Raw genomic sequence first — 23,891 nt, forward strand, 5'->3', positions numbered from 1 at the left:
TTGGTTTTTCGAGACAGGGTTTCTCTGTGGTTTTGGAGCCTGTCCTGGAACTAGCTCTGTAGACCAGGCTGGTCTCGAACTCACAGAGATCCTCCTGTCTCTGCCTCCCGAGTGCTGGGATTAAAGGCGTGTGCCACCACCGCCCGGCCCTAGCTACAGCACTTTTAATGCAGTGCACATTTTTGATCCCAGCACTTGGGAGCAAGAGCACGCAGATATATATGAGTTTTGGGCCAGTCTGTTTTGCATAATGAGATCCAAGCCAGCTAGTGATATACTGTGAACCGACTCAACCCTACTCTGACCCCTCTTCCAAAAATAAATTTCTGCTGAAGGAAAAGACCTATACTATAGATGATTAGCACATCAAAAGATGGAAGAATGAAATTCACTGCCAAGAGTTAAGTATACCCCAAGACCCAGCTATTGGACATATACCCAAAAGATGCTCCATCCTGCCATAGAGACATTTGCTCAACCATGTTCACTGCTGCTCTATTCAGAATAGCCAGAAATTGGAAACAACCTAAATGTCCCTCAACAGAGGAATCGATAAAGAAAATGTGGTATATTTACTCAGTCATTTAAAAAATGAAGTCATGAGTTTCACAGGTAAATAGATGGAACTCGAAAAAATCATTTTGAGTAAGTTATACCAGACGCATAAAGACAAATATGGTATGTAGTTGCTCATATGTGGATATTAGCTGTTAAGGCAATGATTAACAAAGTGGCCATCTGCAGAACCCCAGAGGGTAGGTATGGCATCAGGGAGTAAGAAGGACAGATAGATTTTGTTAGGAACGGGAAATGGAATAGACAGTGAAGGATGGGTGGGGTGGGACTGAAGTGGGAGGAGCAAGTGGGAAGGGGAACATGAGGAGAGACAGCTAAAATTAAGGGGCATTTAAAAGATAGTTAGTGAAATTATTAAATAACGGGACAGTGTCCCAACTGGCAAATGAAGCTTCCAGTACCAGGATTGGGTTACATCTAATTGAGTTTTGGCCAAAGAAATCCCATGGAAACCAAACAACCCGGGCTGTTGCCAAGACTATATGTAGTTCTCCACAAACTGAGAGTGGGGCCTCACTGCTGAAGTGTTGACCCATACAGTTTACTGAGAATGGACAAGTCAAGCTGCTGAGCATGGACAAGTCAAGCTGGTGCCTGCACCGAGCCTTCACTCCTACTTCTACCACCTTTCCTACAGGAACGGATTCTGTGTGCAACCAAAGGAGAAACACAAAGACCAAGCTAGCTACAAATCCTTTGATCTACAATGGTGTCCTGCCTGCAAGATATGCTAGGGCAATGGTGGCACAAAGCTTGTGGGAGTGACCAGCCAGTGTCTGAAGGCTCGCTCCATGAGATAGAACCCATATCCAAGACTACTTAGGTCATAAATTGATGCTATGAATCAGTCTGTGGGGACACTGTCATCTTAACCATTTTAATATCCCCATTCTATGAACAGGAGGTACCTTCCCATTTATTTGGGTCTTGTTCTGCTTCCTGTCCCTTCCTTTTATCCCCTTTTTTCCTTCTCCTTATGGTGATAATTTATTTACATTTTAATAAATAAAGTTTGCCTGAATATCAGAAAGGCAAAGCTTTTTTTTGGTTAGCTTTCAGTTTCACTTTTTGCCTTAGGTCTTTCAGAACCCCTGGCCTAGCTCCCCTGACACCCTATATCCTAAGGCTGGGGTGAGCCCCATAGTCCTCATACCTCCAGCTGGGGTTCCACACATTTCTGGGGGAGGGAGGGAGGTATTGAGGCCTCAGTTATGCTGGGACCAATGTAATGAGTTTACCTTTCCGCTAGTCCACCCTCCTGACCCTGGGTGTGTTCCTGCCACTAGAGGTCAGGCAGTGGTAGTGGACACCTTAATCCCTGGATTTGGGAGATGGAGGCAGAAGGATCTCTGTGAGTTCAGGTCCACCCTGGGCTACACAAGATCAATGCAGAAACACATCCAGGTGGTGGTGGCTCACACCTTTAATCCCAGTACTAGAGGGAATATAAAATGGGTGGAAAGAGAGGTTCTGCCTGCTTAGTCTGTTTAGTGTGCGGTCACCCAGCCTTGGTAGAGGTAAGACTTTTCTAGTGGCTTGGCTGCTTTGATTTTCAGGTTGAACCCCCAATATCTGTTTCTGGGTTTTTATTATTCGTGCAATATCTCCTTTCTGCTTCTTTTACCCTACCCTCATCTTGAGGTACAGCCCAGAATGGCTTTGAACAATTGAGCTTCTTGCTTCGCACTCCTTGATCTTGAATGCTGGGATCCTAGAAATGCACTATTTCACTAAGCTTGTTTACTTCTGTTCGAGAAACTTTGTACACTGTTGTAGGATAATACTCTTGTATACTGTAAAGAGTTGTCACTTGTATTAGTTTAATAAAATGCTGATAGGTCAGTAGCCAGGTGGGAAGTAAAGGCGGGATAACCAAACTGAGTGCTCAGCCTGTCTCCTCCCATCTTATATTCCCCCCCTAGTGCTGGGATTAAAGACGTGTGACTCCCTAGTACTGGGATTAAAGATGTGAGCCACCACCACCTGGATGTGTTTCTGCATTGATCTTGTTTAGCCCAGGGTGGACTTGAACTCACAGAGATCCATCTGCCTCTTTCTCCCGAGTCCTGGGATTAAAGGTGTGTGGTACCACTGCCTGGTCTCTAGGGGCTTAGCTTTACCTTCTGATCTTCAGGCAAGCTTTACTTATTAAAACGTAAATAAAATATCACTATAATAAACATTTTGCACTTTTTTAATCAAATTAAGAATTTTATTCTTTTTGTTGCTATTGAAAATGAACTCTTTTCTTAATTCCACTTTGGATTGTTCATTGTAAACATACAGAAATGTGGCAGGATTTTGTATAGTATAGCCTATATAGCCTTGCTAAACTATGTATCTCTTATCATTATTATGTAAGTTGTTCAAGATTTTCTATACAAAATCATATCACTTGTGATTAAAGATAAGTTTCATTTCTTGCTTTAAAAAAAAAGAGTAAATATACTGTCACATCCCAAACACTAATAGGAAGTAGGTAAACAAATTTTATCTGTAGTAGAAATTTAAAGGATGAAACTATTAAAAGCAAACAAGTCAATTGTAATGACGTTATACAAACTATAAGAAGTTATAAAGTGTGATACTAAAAACATAAAATGTAGGAAAACAGGAGTTTAAGTATAGTGTGTAAATATTAATTAAAGTTGCTACCAACTTCAAAAGGCCAGCTATAAATACGTTTTATGTAAATCTTAGGAATGCATATCACTACAGGAAGACTTTAAACAAGGAAGGAAACAAGGGAGAAACAGTTGTGCAAACAGAAGACAATTAGCAAAATAGCATGAATTGCTCCTTACAGATCAATAATTAACTGTGGCTGACTCAGCAGGTGAAGGCACCTGCACCAAGCAAGCCTGACACCTGCCTCAGTCCTGAGAAGCACACGCTGGAGGAGAGAACTGCCTCCCGCAAGCTGTTCCTGGCCTCTCAGTGAGAGCTGTGGCAGGCATGGGTTACACAGACACGAGAGTAAAGCGTTCGCTGCTCATTTCATCTTAGAGAACTCTCCAGAGAATGAGCAAATGGATGAAGAAGATATTCTCTGAAAATAAAAATGAAAGGAGGGCAGAGGTGGCTACACCTATTTATAAATAGTAAAAGAAAAGATGACGAGGAAAGCTTTAACTCAAACACTGTAAAATAAAGTAATAAAAATTTAAAAGACAAAGAAGGTCTTCAACAACAACAAAGAGGGCAGTTTTCCAAGAAGATAAAGCAGAAACACTAAGGCTCTCAATATCCACAAACAATCCAAACATCAAATCAATAAAGAAACAGACCTGAATTACACTCCGGTCCAAGTGGAGCTAATAGACCCGAACATTCTCCACAACAGCAACAGAATAGATATTCGTAAGTATGAATGAAAAAGCTTACATAATGGACCATATATTAAGCTCCAAATCATAACTGAACAGAGTTAAGATAAAATCATATCAAATATCTTTTTTATCTGTAAACTTTTTCTATTTCAAATTTTATTTGAATTTTGTGGATTTTGATGGTCACAATAATCACAGTTGGTTTTGCTAAACCTTTAAAGAGCTAACGTCAATGCTTCTCAAACTCTTCCAAAAAATTTTGAAAAGTAAGAAATAATTCCAAACTCCACTTTACAAGACTATCCAAACAGAATAAGGACCCCGATTTAATAAAAAAGTTTATAAATAATTGAGCCATCAGTTGAATTTATTGAACAGAGTAGGTCATTCTCTTGGATTCACTTACATTATAATCAGCTTCAGGAAGTTTAATACCAGGAAATAAGTCACTGGTTATTCCATTAAATAAAGGGATGTCATGTGATAGAAACTTTGGTTCATTTACATCTTTAATTGATCGAAGAAGCTAAAAATCACAAAAAGGACAATGTAATTTAATTGCCTGCACTTATATATGCTCATGGCACACACACACACACACACACACCCTTAGCCAAAGTCAGTTTATTTTACATTGCTCATAGAATCCCTATAATGAAAAACTAACACTATCGGTATCAAACTGAAAGGCCTCTGTGTTGATATAAAGTACAATAAGTAATCAAAAATTACAATTTCAATCTTACTTAAAATACTTGGAGCAACAACTCTCTCTGTTGCCTTGTTCAGTCCCTGGTTGGTTTCGCTAGAGAAGTTATTTTTCACAGTGCACGTATTTAATTAATACTTACCAATATGTCCTCATTCTCATCGGGATATTTTAGCTTGAGATTCCCAGCTGCCACTAGCACTGCTTTCACTGCTCGCATGCCGTAGTCGTAGTGAAACTGGGAGGACAGCTGCTCTGAGCACAGCCTGTAGGTCATCACTATCTTCACAGATAGGGGCTTTGCATTCAGAAATCCATAGGAGTAGAGGGAGATCTCTGCTATGAGGGCGTAGTTTGGAACCATCATCGCGACTGTTCTAAAAAGAACCTGAGGCATATAATAAATGAAATACATTACTTATGCAAAAGAATCCATTTTTGGAGCTAAGCAGGAACAGGATCAAAAGATGCTGATATCCAAGTTTATTCCTAAAATGCAACATCTATTTATAATTTTTTTCAGCAGCAGTTAAATGTTTTATGTCCTTGGTAGTTTTGGATTTCGAAAAATGATTTAGAAGGTGGGAATGGTGGCCTGTAGGCATAATCCTGGCTACTCAAGAGATAGAAGTGGGAGGATTGCAAGTTCAAGGCCAGACTAGGCAATTTAGTGGGCCTGTCTCAAAATAAAAATAAAAGCAGCCTTGGGATGCAGTTCAGTGTTAGGACGCCTGAGCCCAAGCCCCCGCACTACCAAACAAATGAGAGTTTGAGGTTTCCCTTATAGCAAAGGGAAAAGGGAAAAAGAAATGACAAAACATATGGAGGAATTTATGACAGTTTGAATGGATTATGCTGCCATTTTTTATTGACAAACTAATACTCCCAACAAATTACCTTGAGGTTGTCTGGCAATTCGGAACGTCCGGCATAACCAGGGTTCATAGTAATAGCTACAAAACAGTTCGGATTGAGCTTAAGTTCTGTCCCTTCAAAAATGAACACATCCAGTTTCTGTTGAATGGCTCTCTGGATGCAAAGAATTTGCTGTGCCACCACTGATAACACTTCCAGTTCAATTCGATTAAACTCATCAAAGCAAGCCCATGCACCTGAAGAAGCCAGACCTTTAAAAAACTAAGGATAGCCAAGAAAAACGGTGAATATTCTTAGGAAAGGACATGATTTGTAAACAAAACAAACAAAAGCATCTGACCTTCTACGTCCCAATTAAACGTTAAGCTAAAAAATGCTCCACGGATATTGTCAATGTCATTACCACGATAATCCAAGGTCAAGTAACATCGAACTACAAGCCGGTATTACTAGCACGTGCATCTCCTCAGTACACCCAGGCAGACCCCGCTGTAACATCTGACGTCACTACCTTTCCCATTGCTAGGTAGTCTAGCCCATCAGAGCAGTTGAACACCACACACTGCACAGCCAGCGCCTTCGCCAGGTCTTTGGTGGTTTCAGTTTTTCCTGTGCCTGCTGGCCCTTCTGGAGCACCTCCGAGGTTTAAATAGAAGGCACCGATCTGGAAAAAATTATGTGTGAAAAGAAATCTATGATTAGCTAGGGAAAAAAACAAACTAGCTAGTTGCTAGTCAAATGAAGTTATTTGTATTCATAGCTTCAGGGAAGCCAGTATTATTATATTGTCCAGGTTACTGTTCAGTTCAGAACTTTATGGCTGTAAAAACCATTGTCTAATACTTTAAATATACATAGTTCCTCTTCAAGAACAGAGAATCTAGCACTGAAGGAGGAAAATTAACTCAGGATGGTTTTCTTCGAAAGTAGATGCGGAGATATTGGTAGAAGATAATTAGGATACCTTCTAGATGGCGAGCTGCCAAAAAGGGTAAACATTGAAATAAGTGGTACAAATGGGGCCCAAGTCTGGAAGACAAACATGTGTCATCTCTGATTTCTCAAGATTTTGCCTTGGTGTGTTCTTCATTTTCTGCATCTCCAAAGAACTGCTCTATATTTCTTTTACCAATATTATTGTTTTTTTACTTTGTATTACGGTTAATACACATTCCTCTTTTAAATTAATCAGAGTTTAAATTCATCAGGATATGAATTATTTCCCTAATAAATTGTATGCACAAGAATCCTCATTTTATTTAGAACTAGTGAATTCAGCTTTACACTCTAACCTACTCAGCATTAAATGAGCTGCTGTTCTTTCATGTTTCTTCTCAGTTCCCAGGTTGGCAGATGTAGCAAATAAAAATACACAATCCCTAGGAAAACTTCAATTTCAGATGAACAATGGATTACTTGTTAGCACTGTCCTTGCTCCCCTTGCACTATTTAGAGAAAACAACACACACACACACACACACACACACACAGCAAACACCACGTAATGATTCTGCTAACAAGAGATGGTATGCCAATATCATATAGCCTCACCCTGCTGGCCTTTTGGGAAACATTTCATTTCACAAATGCATATTTTGTGGCACTTACATGGGACACAATTGCCTAAGGATATTATATAGAATGTTTTTCTATCCTTAAGTGACCCATGAATAATTTTTTTTCACTTGAAATGTAGGTTTATCCAGGATAATTCTATCCATTATTACCCTTATCAGGGGTTTTAATAGTTGTACCTCTGTCTTCATAGCTTCTCAGCCGAGCGCAGCCTTGTGCAGTGTCCCCTACTTTTGGCTCTGTAGTTCATACTCTGTAGCAGTAATTGGGAGTCCTGGAGTGTAGCTGTACCCTGGCCTCCCTGTCAGCTCTCTGGTCCTCCAGAGAGTACTGTAAGAGGTGATCTATTTTCTGAAGCTCTGGTTTTGCCTTTTATCTTCAGGACCTTTCTCTTTCTAATCAGTCGCCAGGGAAGTAACTCACAGCTTGTATACTACAGATTTCAAATACTTTTGTATGCTAAATGGGGCGGGGGGGGGGGCTGAGAAGTAAATACTCAGTATTACAATTCCACATAAAGAGAATTTGGAGGTGCAACAATACCTCCAAATTAAGCAGTAAATGTGTTTGCCACACAAGCCTGGGAACTTGAGTTCAGTCCCTGAACCAGGGGGGAAGCAGGAACAGACTCACTCCTAAAAGTCGTCCTCGGTGGCATAAGCACACGCTGGGGCACACGCCAGCATTCTTGTTCACATGCACACATTTTATTATATATATATATATATATATATATATGAGCATAATAATAGCATATATACGCACATATATGATATAATTTTTAAAAGAGAAGTTCGGGTTAGGAAAGGAAAAGTGCATTAGGTTATTATAAATAACAGATGAGGAGCCAGGGAGATGGCAGCAGGTAAAGCTGACACCACACCTGACGACCTGAGTTTAATCCTCTAGTATCATAAGATAGGAGAGAACAGACCCCTGAAAGTTGTTCTCTGACCTCTATACATGTACTGTTGCATGTGCACAATCCTCTCTCACACACATATAATCGTAAAAAAATGTTTTAAAATAAATGAAGATAGTCAATATTTGGACAAGAAAATAAATTCTGCATCAAAAGTATTCTGTAATGTGTGAACAAAATAACTGCATACCAATGTCCTGTAACACCTGTCAGTCAGAGGGGTTATGACAAGCCGAGGGGAGTTACCGAGGTACTCATAAGCATATTTTACATTGCAATTAATGATGCGAACTCGGGCATTGTCATATTCCCAGTAATAGCGAAGCTGAGCAAGCCACTGGAAATCTGTATCATGTGAGACACCTACAAGGAATGAAGTAAAATCATAAGTGAAAATAATTAGAAAAGTAATCTATTATAACAGCGAATAGTAATTCATGCTTTCAAATTAAAGACCATTCCAAAAAATCCTATTAAAAAAACTCACAAGTCTTTGTTTCTTAGAAGCTATCAATATTTTATAGTTTATATTAAAAAATTACCTACCCATTTCAATCATGTCCATAACGACATCCCTAGCATGGACATCAATTGTAACCAAAGCGCCCAGTGTGATTCTGGTCTGTTTGGACAGTTTTCCTCTTACTAGCTCTACGATATCATTTAGTTGATACTGAAGTTCCTTGTAGTACTTCTTTAATCCCTACAAAATAATAAAACGGTTTAATTGATGTTATATATAAATGTATTATATGATTCAAAATACTCAAACTATTCCAAAAATATGAGTTATAGAGTGAATTTATGTCATCCTAGTAAAAATAACAAGCTTTCTAAAATTTCTATAATTTTAATACCACATATAGAAATTGAGAATATTCTTTTCAATGAACAGACAAGCAAACAAAGAAATATAAAGAGGAAGAAAGCATGTTGTTGTTTAAAATCAAACAAATCTTTACCTCTGTCCCACTGCTTATAACCTCTTGTGTCTCCGAAGTCCAGAACATCTGAGAAACACAAAGCACAACTTGGCCAGGCCACTCTCTGACCCAGTCTTTTCTTGCAGATTCTGGATAAGCCTGAAGAATTAAAATGAATTTCTATCTTTAAAAGGTTATAAAAGGAAAGGGATCTGCAAACATCTAACAATTTTATGTTCTTTCACTGGACTAGATGTCAAGTTTTTGATGAACAATACACATTATTTCTATTATAAAAAATCATTAAACTATTTAAAAAGTCACACATGGGGAAGGGTATGAAATTTATAATTTATGAATGTATGCAAATATAATATGCACATGGATGTTAAGTTTTAATTGCAAAGAAAAGTGCTGGATAGTGTTAATTGATAGACTCTACAGTCACCTGGGAGACAGGCCTCTGGGCTTGACTACAGGGGTTATCTTGATTAGTTAATTGATTCAAGAAGACCCATCTTAACTGTGGATGGGACCATTCCCTGTACAGAAGTTTCTGGAGTAAAATGGAGAAAGAAAGCTAAGCACTAGCAAGCATTCATGGCTCTTCCTCCTGGCTGTGGCTGCAATTTGGCAAGCGGCTTCTGGTTCCTGCTATCCTGACTTCCCTGCCACAATGAACTGAACCTTGAGCCATGAGCTAAAATAAATCTTTCCTGCCTTCAGTTGCTTATATGAGGTTATTTTACCATAGCAACAGGAAAAGTGACTAAGACAGAAGCCATATATTGTATTTCAAAGCTGGGCTAGTGTAAAACCAAAACAGGACAAATACACCTGGCAGGTAAGGGTTCTGTTTGCAGTTAAGTCGATTAAGTTCCTGTTTCTTTGCTCATCTGCACCAGATGTGCTTGGTCACATGTGGGCCTGAGATATGTGGACATGAAATACATCAGTATATACATTTGCCCCTGGATAGGTAAAGGCTGGGAGGTACGCAGGCAAGAAGTACATCAAGATACATGGTTGCCTCTGCTAGAACCTGGTGGGAAGTATAGTGGCCTCATGGTGCAGTGATATTTTGTTTATGTTTTAACAAATAAAGCTTGCCTGAAGAGCAGAGTGCAGAGTTAAGCCACTAAAGGCCAGGCAGTGGTGGCACACACCTTTAATCCCAGTGGTGTGGGAAGTTCTTCTGTATATGTGTTGCTTTTATTATTAATTCCAAGTAGAATTCATGCTACACCATGGTTTTGCCCCTTTAAGACCCTGCAAAACATGACTTGTGGCCATTTCCTGGGAACTTCAAGACAGTTCTGCCAGAGTCCAACCTCCTAGCCAGTATTTAATTAAATCTTGCTTCAAATTTAGTTTAAAATTATAGCAGTGGTCTTTTTCTCACCTGGGGGTTTGACAATAGTAGCTAGAATGTCTATGTTACTAATCCATAACTTTTCTAAAACTTATATAAGTAGGATATGCAATTACATTTATTAATCATTTAAATTATTAGATTTATTAAATTATTTTAACAATCTGTACATTTGAATTTGAAATATACGTTCATCTACTACTAATACTTTCATGTTTCAAAAGTTCTAAAGATGTTTTGAAGGGAAGATTTAACAGTTTAAAAGGAGCTTCAGTAAAAATGGAAACAGCCAATAACAATTATAAATTGAAAAGACTTCATGGGGTGAATTGTGAAGTTGATGCTAATGAAGAGAATTTTTTTAAACTAACACATTAAATATAAGAATATAAATTTATTATTTATAAAATATTTCTTATTACAATACTTGCAGATAAACTCAAGTAACAAGCTCTAAGGAAAGCAATGAATGACAGACGTGGCAAGTACATTTTCTATGTCAGTGAGGGTAACACTTCATGGACAATGTTGGTGCTTTGGTATGTGTTTTTAGTTTGCTCAAAATCATTGAGAAAGGAGAAAAAAATCAGGATCTAATTGCAAAAACACTGAAGCTGCAGAAAAGCCATTTCAAGAAAGCAAGCTCCAGGTTGGAAAGACTGCATTACTCAGTGTACAAGAGCATGAGTCTTCCAGAGGACCAGAGTTCAGTTCCCCGTACCCACATATGGCAGTTCACAACTGCCAGGACCTCCTGAGTCAGAGAGAGGCAATGTCTCTTGTCTCCATAGGTACCTGCACTAATGTGCACACATTCTCATACAGACACACATAAATACAACATATAATTAAAATATAATATTTTTGAAAGATAAGCCATTTAAAGAGAAAAGTTATCTCCCTCATGAAGTGACCTGCTGGGTATGGGCTGCAAGGGCTTTTAAAACTACTGGCACCCTTGTGGTGCTAAAGACAGAACAAGGGAAGACATATATTTCAAGATTAGGATAATTGGACGAGCCTTAAGAGAGGTACATAAAAGTATCCACATGCTACGTTTCCTGCAGGTGTATTAAGCGTCTCATGTGCGTTCATTTTGTTTAGAATTTTAAAGTAGTTAGGTTTTAAAAGCAATAAATGAACTCGAAAATTTATTTGACAAGATGTTTGAGTAGCTCTGACCTGCAGAATGGCAAGTGTTAAAGCACATGACTATCTGACTACTAGAAATATGTAAGCAGCACTGCAATATTTTATTAAATGGATTTTTAAAAAGTATTTGTTGCGCCAAGTGGTGGTGGCGCACGCCTTTAATCCCAGCTCTCGGAAGGCAGAGGCAGGCGGATCTCTGTGAGTCTGAGGCCAACCTGGTCAACAAGAGCTAGTTCCAGGGCAGCTAGGGCTGTTAAACAGAGAAACCCTGTCTCAAAAAAAAGGCGTTTGTTGACTTATTTATTGCGGGGGTAGATATATATGCCAGAGTGCATGAGTGAAAGACACCGTGTGGGAGTCAGTTCCTTCATTCTATCACATGGCTCAAACTCATGGTCAGACTTGGCAGAAAGAACCTCTACCTGTCTAGCCATTTCTATGGTCCCTAGTTTGCTTTTGACACAGAGTCTCACTTTGTAGCCCAGGCAACCCTGGAACTTTTTATGTACCTGAGGCCTCAAACTCAGGGCGGTCTGCATTCCTCAGCCTCTCCAGCACTAAGATTGCAGTTATGAGTTATTATGACTGGCAACATTTTGATTTGGACATTTATGAAAAAAATTCTGATTTTTCACAAGCTCCGCAAGCCCACTTTTCTTCCAGGCATTCCCCCAGAGTAAACCTCACCTCTGTGCTCATGTAAAAATTATTAAGCAATTCTTGAGACCTTCTTTCTTCTCCCCCTTTTACTCTACAACCAATTTAAGGCCTGCTGAAACTAGATTCAAATATATTTCTTATTCATCTAATTTGCTTCATGTTTCCCAGCAACTGTCTAGCGTCAGACCACACCATCTCTCTTCTAGGCTAATTCAAGGGTTTCCTAGTGTGTTTTCCTGTTTTGACAGTCTGCTAATCCATTCTTTATACCACAGTCTTGGTGGTATAAAAATATAAATCAGATTATGACTTTCCCCTAACTAAAATATTTTTTACCTCCTTACGTAAAATAAAAATGAATTCCCTGCTCATCTTCCTTTCGGTCTTCATTTATCTTCATTCTCTATCATCCTCATTCTACTCCAAACACAAACATTTTCTACAGTTGCTTACAAATCTCGAATCTTTCTGGGCCCAGAGCTACTATACAGACGATCAACACGTTCTTTAATTCACTCTCATCTATTTTCTGTTTTCCCTTCAGTCTAAATTCCTCGATGAGCCTATTGCTGGACCCTCTCCCATTTTAAGTTGATAAACTCTATTATTCTCTCGCATAATACATGGTCCTCTTATAACCCACCTGTATCGTTGTATATGTTATTGTATGTATTATACTCATCGATTCTTACTAGCGATGTTAGAAATAAACAGAAAAAATGTTTGCCAAACAAACAAAAAGCCCAGCATTCGTAGAATATAGAGTATGCATTTAATCCCAGGAGACATACCAGCCTGGACGCAGCGATCACATCATGAATACTCCTGAGCATTAGATCTTCCACTTGAATGAGCCATTTCTCCACAGCGCCCCTCGCTGCAGACGTGGAGATCAGGGCAATCAGCTCCACACGCTCACCTTCAGAGCTGTACATGGCTTTAATATCCAGATTGGGCAGGAACTCCAATTTAGCAATGCCTTCAAAACATTTTTTTAGGTGTGGCTGAACTCTGAGTGGATCTTTGGTCTCTGACAAAATCTCTAACATTTCATCATTAGATAAAAAGAAAAATCTAGAAAAGAAATATGGGAATAAAAAAGCTATAGTGACAATACACCACACACCAGAAAGCCTTGTAAATTATAGCACAACTGATTATCTACCATACCGAGGGAAGAAAAGTCGTTTCTTTTCAAGATATGCATTCAACCCTTTCATGATTTTTTCCAAAAGGTCATTGCAGTTCAGGAGTTTTTCTAGTAAGCCTGTTAAGGAAGTGGCAGCGAGAACCTAAAAGACACAGTTTCATCTGAGACACACTTACGTGCTTGGTATAAGACTTAAGCATTAATACACACATGGGAAAATGTCAATGTTTTTGAAACTTTATGAAATTATTAGTGAAAAATCCTCCCCTTTTCTTGAGACAAGATCTCACTCTGTAGCCAAGGCTCAATGTGGACTTGTAATTCTCTTCTTGCTCTAGCACCCCAAAAGGATTACATCCAGCTTTTAAATTTCTTTTAGAATGTAAAAATATTAAAAATCACTAAATCATGCATGTTGTAATCTGAGGACATTAGTTACAAATGATGTTATGATTATTGTGTATATTTTATTATATTCTTTTAATAACTTTTTCATTTTTAATAGCATTATGAAATGAAGGGATGTCTGAACTTGGGTTTGTGCATGTGCTGAGGTCAAATGTGTCAGACACCGTGGAGCTGGAATTGCAGGCAGTGAGTGGTGCTGGGAGCTGAACTTGAGCCTCTAGGAGAGTAGGACGTACTCTTAGCTGTAGAGCGTACTCTGTAGTCTCTCTCTCTGTTCTTGTGAGTGCAAGGGAATAGTCTTTTTGGATGCTGTGTGATTTAGTTTTAATTTTTACAATTGTAAACTTTAAACTTAATCCGAAGCAGGTTTTGACAGTCTATAACTCACTGACCAAATCTAACCAGCTGCTAGTTTTTGTGTGATCCTCAAACTAAGAATATTTTTATACTGTCAGAAGGTTAAAAAATTCAAGGGAAGCTAGCAAAGTCGCTCAGCTGGCTGCATGCTTGCTTAGTATGCATGAGGCCTGGGTTCTATTGCCAGTGCCGTGTACAAACCACGTGTGCTGGCACAGCTGCAACCCCAGCATGCCCCAAATAGACGCAGGAGGGTCACAAGTTCAAGGTCATCCTCAGCTACATAGAGAATTTGAAGCAACTTAGGCTTGACACCCTCTCTCAAAACATAAGTAGAAATGTTGTCAGTGTCTATAAGCAAAGCTTTATTATGGTAGAAATATACCTATTTATTAGATATTAGTTCTTACTGCTTTCAATATATAATGGTAGAAGTAAGCATTACAAAATTACAAGCATTGCAAAGCCTAAAATATATACTAACTGGCTATGTACAGAAAAATCTAATCCATAAGAAATCATGTACTGAAAAGTTCCTAAAGTCATAAATGAGATAAAAATTCTTGAAACTCATAAATTTATATAATTAACTCTCAATAAGTTTAGCACTTATTTGTTTTTTTTCTCAGCATTGGAAAATGTTATTTCTTAAGTTGAATATATTTTAAAAGAAGATTCATAGCTATGATTTATGCTAAATATGTAAAAAATACTGTTTTTTTGACATTAGACCCCTGTACAAGGTACTCTTAATAGGAAAGACCCGTAGGGACTGGGTAATGAGAGTAGCTTCCTTCCCCAATAATATTGAACCCCAAAATCTGCCTCTGAATTTTTATTATTCATGCTACATTTTTCTGGGGGATAATGCTCTGGCATACTGTAAAGATTTGTCACCCATATTGGTTTAATAAAACATTGATTGGCAGACTAGGAGAGTAGTGGTAAGAGGAAAGGCAGAGACACAGTCAACCTTCAGAGGCAGAAGAAGCAAGATGAGAATGCCTTCTAAGAAAATAACGACAACTGTGCTGACCCAGCATTCTCCACCCTCTTCTTCGTCTCGTGGTCTTGTGTATCTGTTTACTTTGTGAAGTGGTGAGCAGTGGTTTTATGTAGTGGCCGTCAAGTGAGATAACCACATCTGAAGTAGTTGCACTATGCTTGCACACACACATATTTATATGAATGAGCTGTAAGTGGTATTTTTATAAATTGAAAAATAAATTATTTTCATACTTTTGAACTTATATTTTTATGAACTTTCCAATTGGTATACAATGAGTAAGTATTATTTTAATAATCAGAATCAAAAGCCAAATGCTTTCTTTAAACCCCGACTAAGGTTCACCGACTACAAGAGAGACAACAAGCACTTCACCTTCGGATCTTTCGCACAGAACTTCATGATTTCCCTCCAGTGTCTGTCCACCGTCTGGAACTGACGGCCTTCCTCTGGCATCTGCTGCATGATGTCCTCAGAACAAAAGATGGGCTCTAAGTAGAGCCACTGGGCCTGCACTTTTAACCATTCATCAATTGTTTCCTGGATTCGGATCAGACGGTCCTCCCAGGCCTTGGTAAAAAAGCATACTGCACTAACTTCCAGTTTTTAAAAGAAAACTATATATTATAGCAAGAATAAAGTAGTAGAATTTATAGTGTATATTATTTGTGTTTTAATAAATAAAGCTTGCCTGAAGATCAGAGGGCAAAGTAGCCACACTAGTCAACCATACAGCCCAGGGAGTGATGGCGCACACCTTTAATCCTGGCACTCAGGAGACAGAGGCAGGTGGATCTCTGTGAGTTCGAGGCCACCTTGGGCTACACAGATTGAATCTGTCTAAAAGAGAAACAGAGCTCACACAAAGGTGATCCCAGACACTTGAGATCATATGCCCTTAATCCCAGCACTAGGGAGGTGGAGATAGGAGCAGAAGGGCTGGGTGGAGAGAGGAATATAAAGGGGGAAGAGGCAGGAACCCAGTGGAGTGTGCAGTCTGAGGTTGTGGAGAGCACTGCAGGATCTCCCCATTGTTTGTCTGAGCTTTGGTAGAGGTAAGATTTCTCTAGTGACTTGGCTGCTTTGCTTTTCAGGTTTTCAGGGTGAACTCCAATATCTGCCTCTTGGTTTTTAATTATTCATGCTATAAAATTCTCTATTGTTTTAATATCAATAAAAAACAACCTTAAGATCACTTATAGGAATCTTACATATGTTTAGAAAAAAATATAGGAGCCCTAAGTTTTCCTAAATCAATGAAACTCACAGTTGGTAGTGACTGTAAAATTATTTCATTTCCTAATCTCTCAGGGAATCACTCCAAATCTTAACGTATATCCTGCTCTATACCAGATATTGTCAACTATGGATGATGTTGTCCTCCATACCAGGCACTATTTCAGAGTGTCTGAAATATTACAAGGTTGGTTATTATAGCTAATAGGGGGAAGATACTTCTAACATCTAGTGTATGGACACCAGAAATACTGCTAACTGTACTACAATATGCAGGGTAATCCCCATATGTAACAAGACTTTCTCTGTCCCACCAGCCAGCTCCCAAACAATGACATGGAGACTTATTATTAATTACCAAAGCTTAGCCTTAGTTTAATCTTATTTTTAACTAGCTCTTATTACTTAAATATTTTTATTAGTCTGTGTTCTACCACATGCCTTTTACCTCCATTCCATCCTGTGTCTCTCACTCCTAGATTCACCTCCTACTTCCTCTGCTCCTGCCCAGAAGTCCGGCTATACCTCTTGCATAGCTATTGGCCCTTCCACTCTTTATTAAAACAATCCCAGCAATGTATCCTCACACAGTGTACAATTATCCTATCACACCCATAAACAAGAATTATTCAGTCCAAGACCAGAGAAGTGGCTCAGTAGATAAAGGAACTTTACCCAGACATCCTGAGTTGGTGCCCCAAATGGGGTCCCATACAGTGGAAGGAGAGAACTGATTCCTACAAGTTGCTCTCCAACCTAGTCACATGCACTGTGGCCTGCATGCATGCACACATGTACAGGAAGACACATACACAGTAATAAATAAACATATGAAGAAATAAATGTAGATAAAAAATTACTTAGCCCCAAATGTCAACAGTGTAAAGTTGGAGGATCTTGCTCTGTATTGGGACAGTTTGGAGAGAATTGAACTTAAATTTTTAAAATAAAGTAAAACAAGCCTTCCAACTCTCAGAGATTGCACGGTGTTAACAAAATATTTCTCAAGTGTACGTATGGCTTAAGGTCCTAGGTTTAGAACTTAATTCCCTGTTTTTTTAAAACATAACATTTTAAATTTCTCTATAACTTTTTAACACACACATGCACATGCATGCATACACACACACACACATACACACACACACACACACACACACACACACACTGAATAAGAAAGGCCAGGCTAGCCTGGCTGTAGGACAGATCCAGTGCTAGGTCTCTTTGAAAAGCACAACTGTTTTCAACAAATGACGGCAACCAAGACTGTCTATGAAACACTGTTTATGCTTAAATTAAACCATTCACAGTATAAAAATGTATCAAAACATCACAATGTATGACAGAAATATATAAAGTTGTTACTTGTGAATTAAAATGCTATTAAAATTATATATAGTTTTTAAAAAACTGCCTTGGTTTGAATCTCAATTATATCATTTAATAGCTAAGTGAATTTGGACAAATTATCTGTCCTCAGTTTTCTTACCTATTTAGATAGATAATAACAATGTCTACCATGAAGATCTGCTGTGGGGAATAAATCAGCTAGTAATTGTGAAAACACAAGACCATTGACTAGCAAAATTAACATCAATCAAAACTGGAATCAACAATCCAGTAATTTGTCTTTTCCTCAATTTATATAGCCCCCAGTTAGAATTCTGATATTATTGTTGTTACCTAACAGAAACTTAAAGCGTTAAAGTAGCAGTGCTTGGGTTGGAGGACTGAACTGCTGACTCCAAACACCCTGTCAAATTGGTTTTTTGTTTCAAATAAAATCAAGGAACTGGGTAAATCAACCAAGGTTACCCAGCTCCTCTTCCAGATCACAGAGAATAAGTTTTGGTTCTTGTTGTTATTTGTTTGTTTAAATAAGTAGAAAATTTTCTCTCTACCACCTTTAAACATTCAATGTATTTAAAAGCCTAACCTCTTTTCCTTATTTTTTTTACCTTTTTTTTTTTTAAGACAAGGTCTTGTCATATAGTCCAGGCTGGGTTCTAACTCGCTAGATAGCCTAGGGTAGATTGGTATGCATGATGATTCTCCTGCCTCAGGCTCCTGAACACTGGGATTACAAGCTTTGCTAGGAGCAGCTAAGGCGGTATCTCTAGTTGTCTGTGCACAAGAATGTGCCTACCTGGCTACCTCTACACTAGATGACAAGTCTTTCCAGTATAAATGTCATCACATGCACACGCGCACACACACTCACACTCATGTGCATGCACACACACATACGCACGCACACACACACACGAACACACACACACTCAGTGCTTCCCTTAGTTTATACAGTTTATAACCCTTTCTTAGTCTTTTATCTTCTGGTTGTGCTTTATTGGTTTTGTGCTCACAGAGGGGAAAAACTACTGGACTTTGTTATCTATGAAGCTAGGATCATAATTTGTATGTTTTCCATAATTACCCAAATCAACAATAAAGATATATTATTTACTTTTTGAAGTAAACAGCAATTCATTAATTGCTTATTATTCAAAATAGAATTAATAGTGATAGATAACTTTACTGTGAGGATACAGTGTGATATGTGATTTGAACTTTCTAAAATTAGCTGTATTTAAAAATTCCCAGGAACTAAGTTTTTAAATTTCACTTGCAATAAAAACTGCTTGTTGGTCTAGAGTGTGCACTTAATATGCATGGGGACCTATTACAGAAAGGAAGGCAGGAAGGAAGGTGGTGCGGGAGAATTGTCTGTATTCTGTCAATCATGTTTTAAATAAATGCTGATTGGCCAGGCAGGAAATATAGGCGGGAAAACCAGACAGGAAGTAGAAATGATGTAATGAGAACAAGAGAAGTCTGGGAAGGAAGAAGCTGATTCCTCCCACTCCTGCCCAGATCACCGAAACAGCAGGATCTGATTTGCCCCACTGAAAAAGGTACTGAGCCACATGGCTAACATAGATCAGAAAAATGGGTTAATCAAGATGTGAGAGTTTGGTGCCCAGACGTGTGGCTAACTGAATCCACAAAAAAGCCTGAGAAAGCTTGGGAAAGAATGGAGTGAAGCATGTTTTCTTGGTAGCAGAAATTTCTTGGGTCTACTCTGCTTGCTAGAGGCAAGCAAGCGCTCTCATCTACGAGAGGCTTCCTGACTCAGCTTCAGCTGCAAAACCCTGCAGCTCATTAAGAGGTCCTGCCACGAAACACTTAAACGGTGTTGGTGAAAAGCTGAACGCATGCTTTTCGGTTTTCAGCCGTAGCAGGAAAAAAGTTGTGCTGTTTAAAAATGCCGGCTTTCTGGGCCGTCCTGCCAGGGCAAACTCTGACTGAGGCAGGAGGGCCAACTAGCGAGAGAGGACTTGACTGTTGTCTGTTGTAGCTCACTGGCTGGCAGGGACCTTGAAACGCCATAGAGTTGTGGCAGTAAACAAGGCTACAACCGGTACCTCAGCCATGAGGCTGGAAAGCTAAGGAATGGACTGGATCTAGCTGGCAAAGCCACGGCTTTAATCCTACTCATATTGCTCAGTAATTTAAAGGCTCGTGTGGTCAGAAAAAGAGAGATATACAGTAAAGAGATTCAAAGATAAAGAAAATGTTTAAATGATTTACAGTGTGTTAAAAATATATGCAAGCTAAAAGTTAAAAGTTTTAAAAAAAAAGTAAGAAAAAGAGAAGTTGTGTGTGGTAGTACACGCCTTTAATCCCAACACTTGGGAGGCAGAGGGAGATTGACCTCTGTGACTTCAAGGTGTGGTAGCACACGCCTTTAATCCCAGTGCCTAGAAGGCAGAGACAAACAGATCTCTGTGAGTTCAAGGTGTGGTAGCAAACACCTTTAATCCCAATGCCTGGGAGGCAGAGACAGGCGGATCTCTGAGAGTTCAAGGAGAGCCTGGTCTACAGAGTTATTCCAGGTCAAAGAGATACAGAGAATATAAAATAAAAGTAAAAATAAACGAAATAGAGGTTAAAATAAAGCGTACAAAGATGGAAAATACACAGAGAATCTTGATACTGTATACTATTATGCTCTCTTTGAATTGTTTGAATGCTGAGGAAGGAGCAACAGCTGCTAAAAGATATTTGTTTATAAATGCTGCTGAACTAATCCATCGTAGAGATTTTGATGCCTTGACTTTGAAATTTGGATCTAAGGACATGATACTTTGGAAAGGAGTTTCTTATTTTGTTTTCACAGAGGATGAGACCCTGTTCATTTCTTCTATTCCGATATGGTATGATGGACCACGCCCTCCTGAACGGTTGCTGTGAATACCTTCAGAAAATTGCTTCGCTCAACTGCCAACTGAGATGAAACTAGCACACAGGTTATACCATGAAAGACCTAATTAACGACGCCCCCATTCAGCAGGAAGCAGTTTGGAGAGAAAAAACTGCGCCCATATTCCCAAATATTGTTTATAAATGTTCTTTTACATTTAAAGGGGGAGATGATATAGGTATGAATAATTTACATTGATATGGATTTTGCTTTAGTGATTTAAATTTAAGGTTAATTTTGTAATGTATATAGGTTGTTAATGAATAATCATTAATAATAGTTAAGTTTGTAGTCATGTTAGTTAAGATTTTCTAGATGTGCATAGATATATTTTAGATAGGCATTCTTCATATTTTTCAAAGATTATAGAATATGGCATTTTAAATGTTTTAATAACTTAGGACTTTTCATGACAATGAGACACTCTGCTCCTGGCAGCACCAATCTACTTCAAGAGGAAGATGGGCATCGAAGAGGATCCTTATGGAGTTTGATAGCCATTTGGGCAAGAAACTGCTCTTGCCTGGACTATTGCATAAACTGGACACAGAGAACCCGCAGAGAGAGGACTGCTGAACTTGCCTAAAGGTGAGATGACCTTTTGGGGTTCCTGATTCATGAAAGAGTCTGCAAGACATTCTTCAGGACAAGCAGATAGTGACTGCCTTTGAAATTTCCTGCTTTGTGGAAATGTCTGCTGGAAACTATGGGCCTGTAGGCCGAAGATGGATGCCCCAACAGTACAGAGGAACTTTGGGTGACTGTCCAGGCAGCGAGATGTCTCTGTCATTTCTAGAGCTTTGGATTTCTTGTTTGCTTAGGTAATATTGTATCTTTCTGGATTTTTTGATGGAGTTAAGAATAGTTAGCTATAATTATAGTTTTCCTTAGTTATGATATAGATTATTGTAATTTTTACTTGATAACTGTTTTGTTATATGTAATTTTGCTATGTTAAAGTTAAAGCCTTCCTTTTTTTTTGTTTAAACAGAAAAAGGGGAAGTGATGTGGGAGTGTCATATATCAATCTGTTGATTTCATTGGCTGAGCAATAAACCAACTGCTTGGCCTCATAGCTTAGAACATAGATGGGAGGAGTAAACAGAATAGGATGCTGGGCGGAAGAGGAAGTGAGGTCAGAATCTGCGCTGCTTCCAGAGGGACCGGACAGCCGCCATGCTCTGCTCTCCCAGGCAGCTGCAACCCAAGATGGACTTAGGCTAGAATCTTCCCGGTAAGCACCTTGGGGTGCTTATACACATCATTAGAAATGGGCTAGTCCAGGTGCGAGAATTAGCCTGTAAGGGCTAGAGTTCATGGGCCAAGCAGTTAAATGAATACAGTTTGTGTGTTGTTATTTCGGGCATAAGCTAGCCAAGCGGTCGGGGTGTTGGGGACGCAGCCCCGCCGCTTCGTATTTCAACAAGAGTTAGCCAGTGAGAGGCTAGAGCTAGTGGGCCAATAAGCTTATAATTTATGTAGACCTATGTGTAAATTTCTTTGGGACTAAACAGTTGTGGGGTAAAGGGTGAGACAAAAACAACAAACAAGCAGCAGGCCCGTTCATGTTACAGGAGGTGGAAAGAAAAGAAGGAGGGAGGAGAGGGAGGGGGAGAGGGAAAGATGGAGGAAACAAAACCAGAGCTTGGTATGGTGGCTCATCTTGTAATTCCAGTACTCAGGACCTGAAGTAGAATAATAATCACCAGTTTGAGACCTGCTTGGCCTATATAGTGAGTTAAAGGGTGGCCTACAATACACAGTCCACGTCTTAAGGCAAAGTAGGGAAAAATGAGGAAGACGGGAAGGGGAACAAGAAAGAGTTTGATACTGTTTCCTTCTATCTCTATCACTGGATATAAATCTTAATAAAGTATGACTTTCTTCTCAAAAACATTAGTTAATATATTATTTGTTTATTCATTTTTAAGCTGTTTTATAGATGAGCGTTTTGTCTTTATCTGTTTATCGTGTGCATAGATAGAGCAGCCATGGAGGACAGAAGAGGGCATCAAATCCTCTGGAGCTGGAGTTGCAGATGGTCGCTAGCCACTTTGTGGATACTGGGAACTGAACAAGTGTTTTTACCACGGTGTCGTCTCGTCAGGCTCCTACTGCATATTAATCTTCAAATGTGTATTGTTGTATCTCACCACATGCCAAGGCTTAGTTCTATCACTTGAATAGACATATTAAAAGCATCCAAGAATACTTTCATGAGAACATATATGAAACAAGATAGACGTTTTTATAAATGACAAGAAGCTATCATACTTAACATACCTTGATCTCATTTTCAAATGGTTTGATAAAAGGTGAGCCTCTCATTGTCTGAGTTTTTATAATTTGGTCATCAAGAATTGCCTGAATCTCATCCACTGAAGAAAGGATGCAGACTCCAGTGTCACGATACAGACTCATGTGAAAAGAAATATCATCCCACGCTGCTATCATGGCATTCATGGCTCTCTCTAAGGAAAATTCCTAAAAGGGAGAAATGGAAAAAGAAGAGGATGAAGAAAACTGGATGCAGATAAAAACTGGATGATGGAAAAAGGAATTTATAGCCAGGTGGTGGTGGCACATTCCTTTAGTCCCAGCACTCAGGAAGCAGAGGCAGGCAGATCTCTGCGAGTTCAAGGCCAGCCTGGTCTACACAGCAAGTTCCAGGAGAGCTAGGGCTGTTCCACAGAGAAACCCTGTCTTGAAACAAAAAGAAAAATGAAAAAAAAGAAACTTATTTATGCTATTTAATTTCTCTGGGCAACTCAGTGAGCATTTTGCTCATTAAATCGTATTCTCCATAACTGTCTGCCTGTCTATCATCTGTCTATATCTGTCTGTCTTTCTTTTATCTACCATCTATCTATCTGTCTATCAAGAAGGGGTAATTTTTAAATGATTTAAAAGTTCCTTAGAGAAGTCATGAACCTAGGAGAGAAGCAGACACCACTGTTCTGCTAAAGGAGAAGAACAATAAAATGGCACTCTCCTATACCCATAGCTGCCTTGCTCAGTTACCGTCAGAGAAGCTCCTCCCTGCAATAGATGGGAACCAGCAAACAACCTATAAATGGCCTGTCTGAAGAGAGTGGGAGACTTTGGAACACTCGATCCTAAGTGAGATGTTTCCACCAAATTCCTCTTCTCTGTGGCAGAGGAGGTGGAAAGACTGTGAGAGCCAGAGGGGAAGGGGGACACCAAGGAATCAAGGCCTTCCAAATACAGCAAGACGGATGCGTATATGAACTCACAGTGATGGTGGGAGCATGCAGAGGGCATGCCCGGTCTGTCCAATTGTTCCAGTGCTGGGAGGGAACCCAGAAGCTATCTCTAATCGATAACTTCTCATAAAGGAAAAATTAGCTTCCTCCAATGG

General features: G+C 39.1%; 1 protein-coding gene across 1 annotated transcript in view; it reads right to left on the reverse strand.

Annotated features, from left to right (window-relative positions):
* Positions 1 to 23,891, reverse strand: part of Dnah12 (dynein axonemal heavy chain 12) — a 155,360-nt gene that overhangs the window by 98,979 nt on the left and 32,490 nt on the right. The window contains exons 20-31 of the mRNA XM_050158197.1: positions 22,796 to 22,996; positions 15,391 to 15,585; positions 13,265 to 13,386; positions 12,886 to 13,168; positions 8,950 to 9,069; positions 8,534 to 8,690; positions 8,178 to 8,350; positions 6,002 to 6,154; positions 5,512 to 5,751; positions 4,757 to 5,002; positions 4,312 to 4,431; positions 1,815 to 1,858 (exon numbers count right to left, since the gene is read on the reverse strand). Coding sequence (XP_050014154.1) covers positions 1,815 to 1,858; positions 4,312 to 4,431; positions 4,757 to 5,002; positions 5,512 to 5,751; positions 6,002 to 6,154; positions 8,178 to 8,350; positions 8,534 to 8,690; positions 8,950 to 9,069; positions 12,886 to 13,168; positions 13,265 to 13,386; positions 15,391 to 15,585; positions 22,796 to 22,996 — 2,054 coding nt within the window. The remainder of the gene's footprint in view (positions 1 to 1,814; positions 1,859 to 4,311; positions 4,432 to 4,756; positions 5,003 to 5,511; positions 5,752 to 6,001; positions 6,155 to 8,177; positions 8,351 to 8,533; positions 8,691 to 8,949; positions 9,070 to 12,885; positions 13,169 to 13,264; positions 13,387 to 15,390; positions 15,586 to 22,795; positions 22,997 to 23,891) is intronic.

This window comes from Alexandromys fortis, unplaced genomic scaffold (assembly GCF_014885135.2).
Source record: "Alexandromys fortis isolate MF-2015 unplaced genomic scaffold, M_Fortis_MF-2015_v1.1 scaffold_106, whole genome shotgun sequence".
In the NCBI taxonomy this organism is placed as follows: Eukaryota; Metazoa; Chordata; class Mammalia; order Rodentia; family Cricetidae; genus Alexandromys; species Alexandromys fortis.